General features: G+C 42.9%; 1 protein-coding gene across 2 annotated transcripts in view; it reads left to right on the top strand.

Annotated features, from left to right (window-relative positions):
• LOC118393356 (solute carrier family 23 member 2-like) overlaps window positions 1-12,072 on the top strand; it is an 80,005-nt gene extending 67,933 nt beyond the window's left edge. For both annotated transcript variants that reach the window (XM_035785959.2, XM_035785958.2), the window contains 6 exons: window positions 1,949-2,105; window positions 2,273-2,420; window positions 2,566-2,671; window positions 2,849-3,116; window positions 3,251-3,346; window positions 3,557-12,072. In XM_035785959.2, the coding sequence (XP_035641852.1) occupies window positions 1,949-2,105; window positions 2,273-2,420; window positions 2,566-2,671; window positions 2,849-3,116; window positions 3,251-3,346; window positions 3,557-3,828 (1,047 nt within the window). In that variant the 3' untranslated portion in view covers window positions 3,829-12,072. The remainder of the gene's footprint in view (window positions 1-1,948; window positions 2,106-2,272; window positions 2,421-2,565; window positions 2,672-2,848; window positions 3,117-3,250; window positions 3,347-3,556) is intronic.
• The last annotated feature ends 450 nt before the right edge of the window (window positions 12,073-12,522 follow it).

Raw genomic sequence — 12,522 nt, 5'->3', positions numbered from 1 at the left:
TTGAATGCTTTTCCAACAGTCAGCACACAAAAAAATATGATTTCATCCTTCTTTTTTTTGAAAGACTGTAATGTGGAAAAAGTCAAGGGGTCTTAATAATTTCCGAATGCACTGTACCTACTTGTTTCAAGCAGATCCTGTGCCTTCAAGCAGATCCTATTAAGACCCCTTAACCTATCTAAATGACTACCATCCTGTAGCACTCACATCTTTAAGCATGAAATGCTTTCAAAGGCTGGTCATGCTTCACATCAACACCATCTTTCCAGACACCTTGGACCCACTCCAATTTGCATACCACCTCAACAGATCCACAGATGACACCATCTTTATTGCATTCCACACTACCCTTTTCCACCTGGACAAAAGGAACACCTATGTGAGAATGCTATTTATTGACTACAGCTCAGCGTTCAACAACATAGTGCCCTCCAAGCTCATCACTAAGCTAAGGACCCTGGGACTGGACACCTCCCTCTGCAACTGGATCCTGGACATCCTGACAGTCGCCCCCGGGTGGTGGAAGTAGGAAATAACACATCCGCCAAGCTGACCCTCAACACGCGGGTCCTTCGGGGGTGCATGATAGTCCCCTACTGAACTCCCTGTTCAGCCACGCAAGACTCCAACACCATCATTAAGTTGGACGACAATGAGACAGCCTATAAGGAGGAGTTCAGAGACCTGGCAGTGTGGTGTCAGGACAACAACCTCTCCCTCAATGTGAGCAAGACCAAGGAGCTGATCATGGACTACATGAAACGGAGGGCCAAGCACGCCCCCATCCCCATCGACGGGGCTATAGTGGTGCAGATCGAGAGCTTCAAGTTCCTCGGTGTCCACATCATTAAGGAGCTGGCATGGTCCAACCACACCAACACAGTCATGAAGAGGGCACGACAACACCTGAAAAATATTTGGCATGGGTCCTCAGATCCTCAAAAGGTTCTACAGCTGCGCCATCGAGAGCACTGGTTGCAACTGCTCGGTCTCCAACCAACCGCAAGGCACTTCAGAGGGTAGTGTGTAGGTCCAGTGCATCACTGGGGCCAAGCTTCCTGCCATCCAGGACCTCTATACCAGGCAGTGTCAGAGGAAGACCAAAAAATGTTAAGACTCCAGCCACCCTTGTCATACTGTTCTCTCTGCGACCGCACGGCAAGCAGTACCGGAGCGCCAGGTCGAGGTCCAAGAGGCTTCTAAAACAGTTTCTACCCCCAAGCCGTAAGACTCCTGAACACCTAATCAAATTGCTACCCAGACTATTTGCACCCCCCCTCTCTCTCTTTTACACACTCCTACTCTCTGGTGTTATCATCTATAGCATAGTCACTATAATAACTCTACCTACATTTAAATATTACCTCAACTTAATGGTGCCCCCGCACATTTGACTCTATACCGGCACCCCCCTGTATATAGTCTCGTATTGTTATTTTACTGCTGCTCTTTAATTACTTGTTACTTTATTTCTTATTCTTATCCAGTTTTTTTTTTACTGCATTGTTGGTTCGGGGCTCGTAAGTAAGCATTTCCCTGTAAGGTCTACACACCTGCTCTATGCGGTCCATGTGACTAATACATTTTATTTTATTTGCTCTGTGCCCCCTGCTGGTCATTTGATGTCATGATAGCTCATATATCTGCTGCTCCAGTAGACAGATGCTTGTATTGGTGACTCCACTCTAATAAAGTTCTCTTAATCACTCTCTCTCCCTGTCTGATTAAAAGTTCCGCTCTTTATCAATCTGCTCTTTACAGTTTGAACTGGTGACCTCACAACTCCCATATTGAAAAAAAGTAATCATCACTCTCTGTTTAAAGGGCATTCTATAGAAGTTCTGCAGTTTTATTGTGGTGTTCTTCACTGTAACTCAACAGGACATACTGTAATTATCTGTGTGTTTTGAGGGTCATGTTTGACCCTTAGTGTTTCTGCCTTCCTCAGATCATCATGGCCATCCTGGTGTCATGGCTGATTTGTTTTATCTTTACCGTAACCAATGTTTTCCCACCGGAGAAAGACAAGTACGGTTACTACGCCCGCACCGACGCACGCCAGGGGATACTGGCAGCTGCACCCTGGTTCAAGATCCCCTACCCTTGTGAGTTACCACTCCTTATGGTGTTCAACCCACCCCTAGCTAAGCCCAAATTCTGAATGAGAGCATCCAATAGCTCCGTAGGTTCCTCAAATCTAGAATGTTTTGGAGTTGTTTGTTCCACATCAGTGTGTCGATGTTGGGTTTGTGTTTTTTTTTTTTACCCATAGTTCAGTGGGGTGTTCCTACGGTGACAGCGGCGGGGGTGATTGGTATGTTCAGTGCCGTGGTCGCCAGCATCATTGAGTCAATTGGAGACTACTACGCCTGTGCCCGCCTCTCCTGTGCCCCCCCACCCCCCATTCACGCCATCAACAGGTACTTGACCTTGCTTGCATAGCTCCTTGCCTAATGCACCTCATAGAATATGCTTACCTCACACAGACACAATGGTTTGAATCATGAATTGACATCCGTCTCACTCACTCTCTCCCTCTTTCTTTCTGTTTTTCTCTCTTTGTAGGGGTATATTTACGGAAGGTCTCTCCTGCGTGTTGGATGGGCTGATGGGGACAGGAAACGGCTCTACTTCCTCCAGTCCTAATATAGGCGTGCTAGGCATCACTAAGGTAACCATCACACCCTTAAATACACAGTCCTACTACAAGTTATATTCAAATATTAAATATTTGTTTTAATTGGCTAGTAGTCTGCTTGGATTTAATTTGCTCTCTAGAGTGGGACTATTTTATTCTTCCTGCTTCTTCGCTTTCTTACTCCCTGCTGCTCTCTGATTGGTCCTCCAGGTGGGCAGCCGGCGTGTGATCCAATACGGTGCTGCTATGATGCTACTGCTAGGGCTGGTGGGTAAATTCAGCGCATTGTTCGCCTCCCTGCCTGACCCTGTCCTGGGGGCGCTGTTCTGTACCCTGTTTGGGATGATTACAGCTGTGGGACTGTCCAACCTGCAGTTTGTAGACCTCAACTCCTCCAGGAACCTTTTTGTTCTGGGCTTCTCCATTTTCTTTGGCCTGGTGCTGCCCAGCTACCTCAAACAGAACCCTCTGGTCACTGGTGAGTAGAGGACAAGTGGACTAGAGATTTAGCTCATTGGCCTACTCCTTCAGTGTTCACACATCTAAAAGGACTGGGTAGGTCTCTGAACCCTCTCTCTCGTTCTCTCTCTATCCCCCTTTTCTGTCTCTCAGGTATAGTGTCGATTGACCAGGTGTTGAACGTCCTCCTGACCACAGCCATGTTCGTAGGGGGGTCAGTGGCATTTGTGCTGGACAACACTATCCCTGGTGAGTGGACTGTACTATCCCACTATCACTGTTAGACTAAACTATCACACTACTACTATTAATCTACTACTGTACTCAACCATTTTGAGTGCATTTTGAGATAGGACAAGCATATCACAAACTGTTGCCTTCTCCAATCGCTCACCCCCTCATCCTCTGTCTTCCTCTTCTCTCTCTCTCTCTCTCTTTCCTCTCCTTTCCTCCTGTCAGGTACGCCGGAGGAGCGAGGAATCAGGAAGTTGAAGCGTGGGTCGGGACCCAGTACTGCGGAGCTGGAGGGGATGAGAACCTACGACCTCCCGTTCGGCATGGACTTCCTGCGCCGCCACACCGTCTTCCAGTACTTCCCCATCAGCCCCACCTTCAGTGGCTACCAGTGGGGCGCGATCCGCAAGGCCTGCAGACTTAGGGGGGGACGGGGTGGGGCAGGGAAGGCAGCAGAGATGGAGGGAATCACAGATCCAGGGGAGAGCGGGGTATAGCAGACTGGTAGAACCGGGCTGGGAAGAGAGATGGAGTTTGGTACCATGGAAGGGGTGGAGGTTTTTGGGTAGCGTCAGTGCAGTGTGACATGCTCAACCCTGTCTTGTATGTATGTGTGTCTGTATAACACTGTCTATGGCCTATTCATGCTGTTGTTAGCATGTTATACCAGTGTTGTCACCAGTGTCATGAGTGTGTAATAACAGATGTCCTTATAGGGAACGTTTCAGATGGAGTTGCAACATGCTCTTGTCTCTGCCTAGTATGTGAGTGAAAGAGCATAGGAATGCCTTAGACAGCCCATTATTGAGGTCCCTCTCTTCCCATTGCACTATTTCTTCTAGATCTTCAGTTAACACTTATTTTCTCAGTTAACCTGTCTACATCAGTCAATCTGTCTACATACATTCCAAGGGGAATGGTAAGAAAAGGTTTGTTCTCTGCTGTTTAACCAAAATACTCTGATGTATTACACTCCCAGTGGCCTCTGTGTGTGTGTGTGCGTGCGTGTGTGTATGCCCACCCATGACATTGTGATGGGGTTGAGTGTGTCACTTGCGCTGGCACATTTCTTGTTTCCGGACAGATGGACAGAGACAGACAGACAGATGGATGGACAGTATCTCGTTTACGGCAAAAGTTTAAAGCTGAATGATTGACACCTTACAGACCCATTGAGAATCAGACGCAGCTGGTCAGTCAGCCCTGTTTAGCAAACCTACACTTCCCACGGTGGTTATGGGAAATGTAGTCTCCTGTTGAAAGGGGATTGGATGGAATTGAGGCTTTATAAAAATTCACATTAGACTAATAATTGGCCTGCATACTAAATTTACACACACACACACCAGGCAAGCACACTACCAAACACAAGCAAGGCAAGGTCATGCAGATACTGTTGATGAAAGTGGTAGACCTTAGCCATGCAAAGTGATTGTGGTGTTCGTTTACATTATTAGAGTTAATGCACATTTTGTTTACTGGAACCTGCCCCTCTATTTGGCTTCTATTACCCGTTTAAGTCAAACACACAATTAGGGCTGTTATGGTGACCGCATTATCACAACACCGGCAGTCACAAGTCATGACCGCAGTCAAATTCCACGTGACCGCTGAGTCATGGAAACCAGGCTTCCCCAAAACTGCGCTTTGATGGTCATTAATAGCCTACCAAATTTGCTAAAAGTCACTAATAGCCTTGTACTCAGCGATGTATTGTCCCTCTAATCACTCTGACATCAATGCAAATGCAATCAAAAATTAAATGAAACGATTAATGAGAGCCCTGGAATTCAGAGTTGGAACGGAGTAGGATCACCTATGTGCAGCTAGATAGAGCCAGCTCCTCATAGCTCAACCTGAACTCAAGGGTAGACGTAACATAGTGAATGTCAATACGGGACACTCCATTTAGTATGACATGTTACATTTCATATGGCATGCATTAATTTGCTGTGATAACCATACCAAACGTAACATATACTAATTACTGTCCCAGATATACGTTTACTACACAACATGACCAAAAGTATGTGGAAACCTGCTCGTCGAACATCTCATTCCAAAATCATGGCCATTATTATGGAGTTTGTCCCCTCTTTGCTGCTATAACAGCCTCCACTCTTCTGGGAAGGCTTTCCACTAGATGTTGTAACATTGCTGCGGGGACTTGCTTCCATTCAACAACAAGAGCATTAGTGAGGTCGAGCACTGATGTTGGGCGATTAGGCCTGGCTCGCAGTCGGCGTTCCAATTCATCCCAAAAGTTTTCGATGGGGTTGAAGTCAGGGCTCTGTGCAGGCCAGTTAAGTTCTTCCACACTGATCTAGACATTTCTCCAGAGAACGAACAGTTATTGTGCTGACGTTGCTTCCAGAGCCAGTTTGGATCTCGGTAGTGAGTGTTGCAACTGAGGACAGACATTTTTTACGCGCTTCAGCACTCGTGGTCCCGTTCTGTGAGCTTGTGTAGCCTACCACTTCAGGGCTGAGCCGTTGTTGCTCCTAGACGTTTCCACTTCAGAATAACAGCACTTACAGTTGACCGTGTCAGCTCTAATAGGGCAGAAATTTAACAAACTGACTTGTTCGAAAGGTGGCATCCTATGACGGTGCCACATTGAAAGTAATTGAGCTCTTCATTAAGGCCATTCTACTGCCAATGACTGTCTATGGAGTTTGCATGGCTGTGTGCTCGATTTTAGAAAACGGGTGAACTAGCCGAATCCACTAATTTTGGAGTGTACACATACTTTTGTATAGATAGTGTATGTTATGTCTAGTCTATGAGACCATGCTGCATAGCTGGGGTTGTATTTTTGTTCCCCCACTACAGACGGCTATACCGTTTCGGCTATATCATATTGGTTCGCTAATACAAGACTAGGAAAAGACCCAGTGCACTACATTTGTGATTGTTATATATACAGTACCAGTCAAAAGTTTGGACACCAACTCATTCAAGGGTTTTTCTTTATTTTTACTATTTTCTACATTGTAGAATAATAGTGAAGACATCAAAACTATGAAACAACACACATGGAATCATGCAGTAAGCAAAAAAGTGTTAAACAAATAAAAATATGTTAGATTCTTCAAAGTAGCCACCCTTTGCCTTGATGACAGCTTTGCACACTCTTACCATTCTCTCAACCATCTTCCGCTGGAATGCTGTTCCGACAGTCTTGAAGGAGTTCCCACATATGCTGAGCACTTGTTGGCTGCTTTTCCTTCACTCTGCTGTCCAACTCATCCCAAACAATCTCAATTGGGTTAAGGTTGGATGATTGTGGAGGCCAGGTCATCTGATGTAGCACTCTTATCAATCTCCTTCTCGGTCAAATAGAACTTACACGGCCTGGAGGTGTGTTGGGTCATTGTCCTGTTGGGAAAAAAAATGATAGTCCCACTAAGCGAAAACCAGATGGGTTGGTGTATAGCTGCAGAATGCTGTGGTAGCCATGCTGATTAAGTGTGCCTTGAAATCTAGATTAATCACAGACAAGTGTCACCTTCATGCGTCACAGTGGGAACCACACATGCGGAGATCATCCATTCACCTACTCTGCGTCTCATCAAAGACACAGCGTTTGGACCAAAAATCTCAAATTTTGAATTCAGACCAAAGGACAGATTTCCAACGGTCTAATGTCCATTGCTCGTGTTTCTTGGCCCAAGCAAGTCTCTTCTTATTGGTGTCCTTTAGTAGGGCTTTCAGCAATTTGACCATGAAGGCCTGATTCACACAGTCTCCTCTGAATAGTTGATGTTGAGATGTCTGTTTCTTGAACTCTGAAACATTTATTTGGGCTGCAGTTTCTGAGGCTGGTAACTCTAATGAATTTATCCTCTGCAGCAGAGGTTACTGGGTATTCCTTTCCTGTGGCGGTCCTCATGACAACCAGTTTATCATAGCGCTTGATGGTTTTTGCGATTACACTTGAAGAAACTTTAAAAGTTCTTGAAATGTTCCAGATTGACTGACCTTCATGTCTTAAAGTAATGATGGACTGTTGTTTCTCTTTGCTTATTTGAGCTCTTCTTGCCATGATATAGACTTGGTATAGACCAAATAGGGCTATCTTCTGTATACCACCCCTACCTTGTCACAACACAACTGATTGGCTCAAACACATTAAGAAGGAAAGAAATTCCACAACTAAACTCTTAACAAGGCACACATGTTATTTCCATTCCAGGTGACTACATCATAAAGCTGGCTGGGAGAATGCCAAGTGTGCAAAGCTGTCATAAAGGAAAGGGTGGCTTCTTTGAAGAAACAAATCAAAATACATTTTATATTTGAGATTAACAATTTTTTTTTGGTTACTACATGATTCCATATGTGTTATTTCACAGTTTTGATGTCTTCACTATTATTCTACAATGTAGAAAAATAGTAAATATAAGGAAACCCCTTGAATGAATGGGTGTGTCCAAACTTTAGACTGGTACTGTATATATTTTCTAAAATAAAATAATTTTAAAAAAATGTTCGCACCCCTAGGCCTATAGGCATGCATTATTTTGCAACTTTTTCAAATCATAGTTGCATGTATCATGTAGCCTAGCCCATAGAATATATGTTTTAGAAGGTTTGTCTAAAGTGGCCAAATAACTCTATATCATAGCCTATAGCCCTTGGATCCCTGGGGCCGGGTTGGAGAGCCCATAGCCTACAGACACTATAGTGAAACATGTATTCTTATAAGCCCAGTCATCGTGTGTGAAAGCAGAGTTTGCTATTCGAGTGCAGGCTTCGTATTACATGTTGGTTTTTGGGGCCATTAATTTCAAAATAATTCCACACATTTATCATATGTGAAAGACCAGATGAAATTGAAAATAGTCTGATGGTTGAGAATATTATCAAGTGCTTGACAAATTGCGAATGAGAGACGGATGAAGTGTGTGCAGCCTGCTCAAGAAACAGAGCAGAGCGCATGCCTTTCATGCAACGTTTTTCAAATCATCATTACAGCATTTGTCAGCCTTTGGCTATATGTTTTGATTGCTAATACATTCCAAGGTTTGCATCACAACTACAGTTGCACAAATAACTCTAAATGAAGCATATAGGAGGACTTGTTTCAAGTTATGACTTTGTTAACCGCTCAACACAGAATAGGGAGTGCAACACGTGTGCACTCCCTCGGACATCGTTTTGGGGAAATATCCATTCTATTTTATTCACCTATGTTCAGTTGTATTCTTCTTACTATGAAATAATATTAAATAATTCCACAAGAATTCTAAGCAAATCTTGTGTGTTAAATGAACTAGTGCCACAGCCATATGGCATAGCCAGATCAGGGGCGAACATAAGGATGACTCAGAATATACTATTCTGTTCTTCTGAAATAGGCTACATCTTCATATAATTTCTTTAGACCTGCCTAAAATAGTCTATATTACATAGATTTATACAACTTGTTAAAATGTAGATGTTCCAAAGGTCTGCATCAGTGGCTTGTTAGACTATGTGTGGAAGCCCGGAGATGCTAAACGTGTTTATGTTAATTAAAGGTCATTTTAACGTGAACCCAGCAATTATTTGCATGGCAGTTAGGCTGACAAAATTGCATGACTGCCACTGCCCTACACACAACACAACAGATCTCCCAACAAACTGTCAATGTCCTCCACTGAACAGGGGGCCCGGTCCCAAATCAACCTCTAGTCCTGGACACTTCTCCTAAGTCCCCTAGTCGGGACACTTCTCCAAGTCTCCTAGTCCCGGACACTTCTCCTAGTCCCCTAATCTTTGGACACTTCTCCTAGGCCCCTAGTCTTGGACACTTCTCCTAGCACCCTATTCCTGGACACATCTAAATGCCCTCTCATAGATCTGAAAGAACTAGAATGGATGTATGGAAATATCATGGTAACAACCCTCCTGAAGGGTTAGTTGAAGCTAGTAGGCCACCACTTTTGATTACACCTGTCTGTTTCTTTCACATCCAGGAAGGGCCATGAAGAAGAGTCTAGTCCATGGGTATGAGCTAGTGCTGGGGAAGAGGGCTTGATTTGGGACTGGAAATGAGGGTCAAAATCGATATGTTCACCCAGTCAGCTTGCAGGCCTTACTGTGTCAGTATTATCTTTCGTATCTTTAACTACCACCACCAAAAACCAGCTCTCTCATGAACGCGTACTCCCTCATCCAGCTGCTGTTATTACAACTGGAATTTCAAGGTTGACTTATGAGCTGCTTGTAAGACATTGAATAGTTTAACAAGTAATACAAACGCTTTAGCACGAAGCAGAATGCACTTGGATTTCTAGTTGTGCGATCACACCATTGTTTTTAAAATGTAGCCATTTTTTCTAACTCACTGATATCCTTAATTTTGCCAATGTGTGTTGGATGCCTACTTAGACTAGTGTTTGGGTAGTGTTTGTCAGCACATGCATGGGGGTATAGGTGGTTTGGCCACTGCCCAGGCCACCGCCTGAGTAAAGATCATGCTATGATTTAAGGCTTATGTTCAGAGTAACACCCGTGCAGGGTTTGCAGAGGAAGGAAGAGGAGAGACGCTCCACAGATTTAGCTAGGCAAATTACCAGAAAAAAACGTATGTACCCAGATGCCTGACTGAAAGTGAGAAGTAGTGAAAGAAAAGAGGTGGTTTTTAAAGTGCCAATCGCATCCCTGATTTCTGTCCTGCCCTCTGCTCTGTCCTACTCTGCTACAGATGTCAGGTGGTCTACTGTTCTGTTCAAGTGAACATGTTTGATTTACAGACACGGCACCATAACAGTATCTTCAGGTTTAAGGGTGTGTAATGGAGGGGGTATTTTAAAATGTTTATAGGAGAGGGGGAGAGGGGTTGTGGCTGTATTATTATTATTATTATTATTACAATTTTTTTTTTTTTTCAATGGCTCATAGACTGTACAATCTTATCCTGCACCTATTAATTACTTATTGTTATGATTGTTACTTGAGCCATTGTTCATATTGTTGGCATTGTTCACTTATTTGTGAACAGTGTAACCCCCCCCTCCCCCCAAATCCTCTCTCCATCCCTCATGTGTGGGGTCAAGTTCATGTCAATAATTCACAACTGAGGGTGCATCAGAAATGGCACCCTATTCCCTATATTATGCACTGTACTGCATAAGGGATAGAATGTCATTTGGGACAAACTTAGTGTGATTGACATGGGGGCAACTTTTTTGGAACCTCTGCTATGTGTGTTTGCACTGGAGTGCTGTGTTACTGTGTGAGCCATCATCCATAGAAAACCAATGGTTGAGGTAGGGTTGAATTGAGACTCCTTCTGGCCAGTGTGGTTGACTATCATAAGCCTACATGATACTTAACAACATGAACAAGATGCACAGTTTCAGACTGAACCAAAATGCAAAAGAAGCACCTATCCTTTCTTCATTCTTTCTCAAACTATTTCCCTTGCTCTTCTATTTGCTGCACCAAAACAATGAGTGGGAGTAGTCACTGGTTCAGAAATGCAGACATTTTTAAAATGTTAAGTAACATTTCAGATTTACTTTGTTTTATCTTGTTGATTATTTTATTTAGTTATGATTAGTAAGAAAGTAATTGTTTAGTGAAATTTATGTGACGAGTATTTGTGTGCTTTATGCACAATGTCAGAAAGATATTTATCAGTTTAGAATTGACTTGTTCTGGCCCTATAGTAATTTTCTGATTTTCCGTTGTTGCAGAGAGATCATGATAGTCTTAGTCTCCACAGGCAGCAGGTTGAACTGGACATGACTCCGTTAGGACCTCGAACTAGACCTGGAGGTGTGGGAAAAGGAGAACACCTTGAACATTCTACTCTAAACAGACTAACTATAGTCAGGGTGTGGAGAGAAGAGGATAGCCAATGGTTTTGTACCAGTGTTTGATATGGCAGCATGCTTGGTACTGCCTTGCTCTACAGAGCAGAGAAGAGGAAGGAACAGTGGATAGATGGAATAGACCAGTCCTTCAACTTGCTCAACTACCCCTCCCCCCTCCACTCCTGCAGTGCAGATATGGTGTCCGTGTCCTCTCTGTTTAAGTGTACCTGTTTTCGAGAGAGAATGTCTGAAATAGCATGTTGTCCACTAGGGGAGTAGGGTGTTATTTCAGCTTCAGCCCATAGACCACCTCATTGGAAGCCAATGCCTCACCTCTGTATGAGCTTTAACTCATTCTCAATGTTAAAAACCATGCCCCACGAGCCAGGTCAAGGTATGGCCATGTCGATGACACAAAGACATATATCCCTTTCAGTTATTTTGAAGGGGAAACTACCTGAAGAATATACATTTCTCTTTCTCAAGTGTTTTATCTTTTTAAAGTTTTTTTTTTTTAATACATCGGTATGTTTATTACAGACAGATGTTTGTAAGAAAATAAATCATGCATTTTAATATTTTGTCATGCTGCAAAGTGCACCATTTATTACATTTTTATTTAATTAAAATAAAGAATACATTTCTTTCTATTTTTAATCTGTAGTTTGGTGGAATACTTTTGCTAGTTAGAATTTTTTTAAATATTGTATATTTCCAACATTGCTTCCTGTTATCATGTTAATAAAGTGTTCATGCAAATTGAGAAACGCCTGACAAACTTTAAACAGATGTAAAAAAATATATACATGTATATTGAATTGAGTAGGCTACAGTGTGTGGAAAACTTCTGGACCAGGCATTGTGTATACTAATAGTAGCAACAAAATGTTATATTCTTTGTTCCTTAAACTATTTAATAAGATGTTACAGAATTAATGCTGTCTATTGTCTTTATTGTTAGTAGAAATCAATTAATTATGTTTAGACCTCTATCTTACTATTTCAGCCGAGGCTTAACATAAACACAATAGATCTGCTGCACAACCACATATATAGTCTCAAGTTCTATTGTTTAAATGATCCATTGTTTAAATGATCCTCTTTCAACTTGTCCACTCTCTCCACCCCTGAGAGTGAGTGTTCGTGATAGTGAGATTAAGCATATTGTTGTGTCTAGTAACATCACACACTAAACCATCCTCTTTATTGACGTCAGGACGTCTGAGCGGCGCAACTAGAGCAGATGTTACTGAAGAGATTAGTGGGACATAGAGAAGAGAGCAGCAGAGGAGAACGCCACTTAATGGCGCCTACTTTAAATACATTTTATTGACTACTATGTTTAGAATAAGAGTGATTACATACAGCCTAGGTTACTGCCATACA

This window comes from Oncorhynchus keta, chromosome 14, assembly GCF_023373465.1.
Source record: "Oncorhynchus keta strain PuntledgeMale-10-30-2019 chromosome 14, Oket_V2, whole genome shotgun sequence".
In the NCBI taxonomy this organism is placed as follows: domain Eukaryota; kingdom Metazoa; phylum Chordata; class Actinopteri; order Salmoniformes; family Salmonidae; genus Oncorhynchus; species Oncorhynchus keta.
The sequence above is the reverse complement of the archived record's forward strand: the minus strand, read 5'-3'. Positions and strand labels throughout refer to the sequence as shown.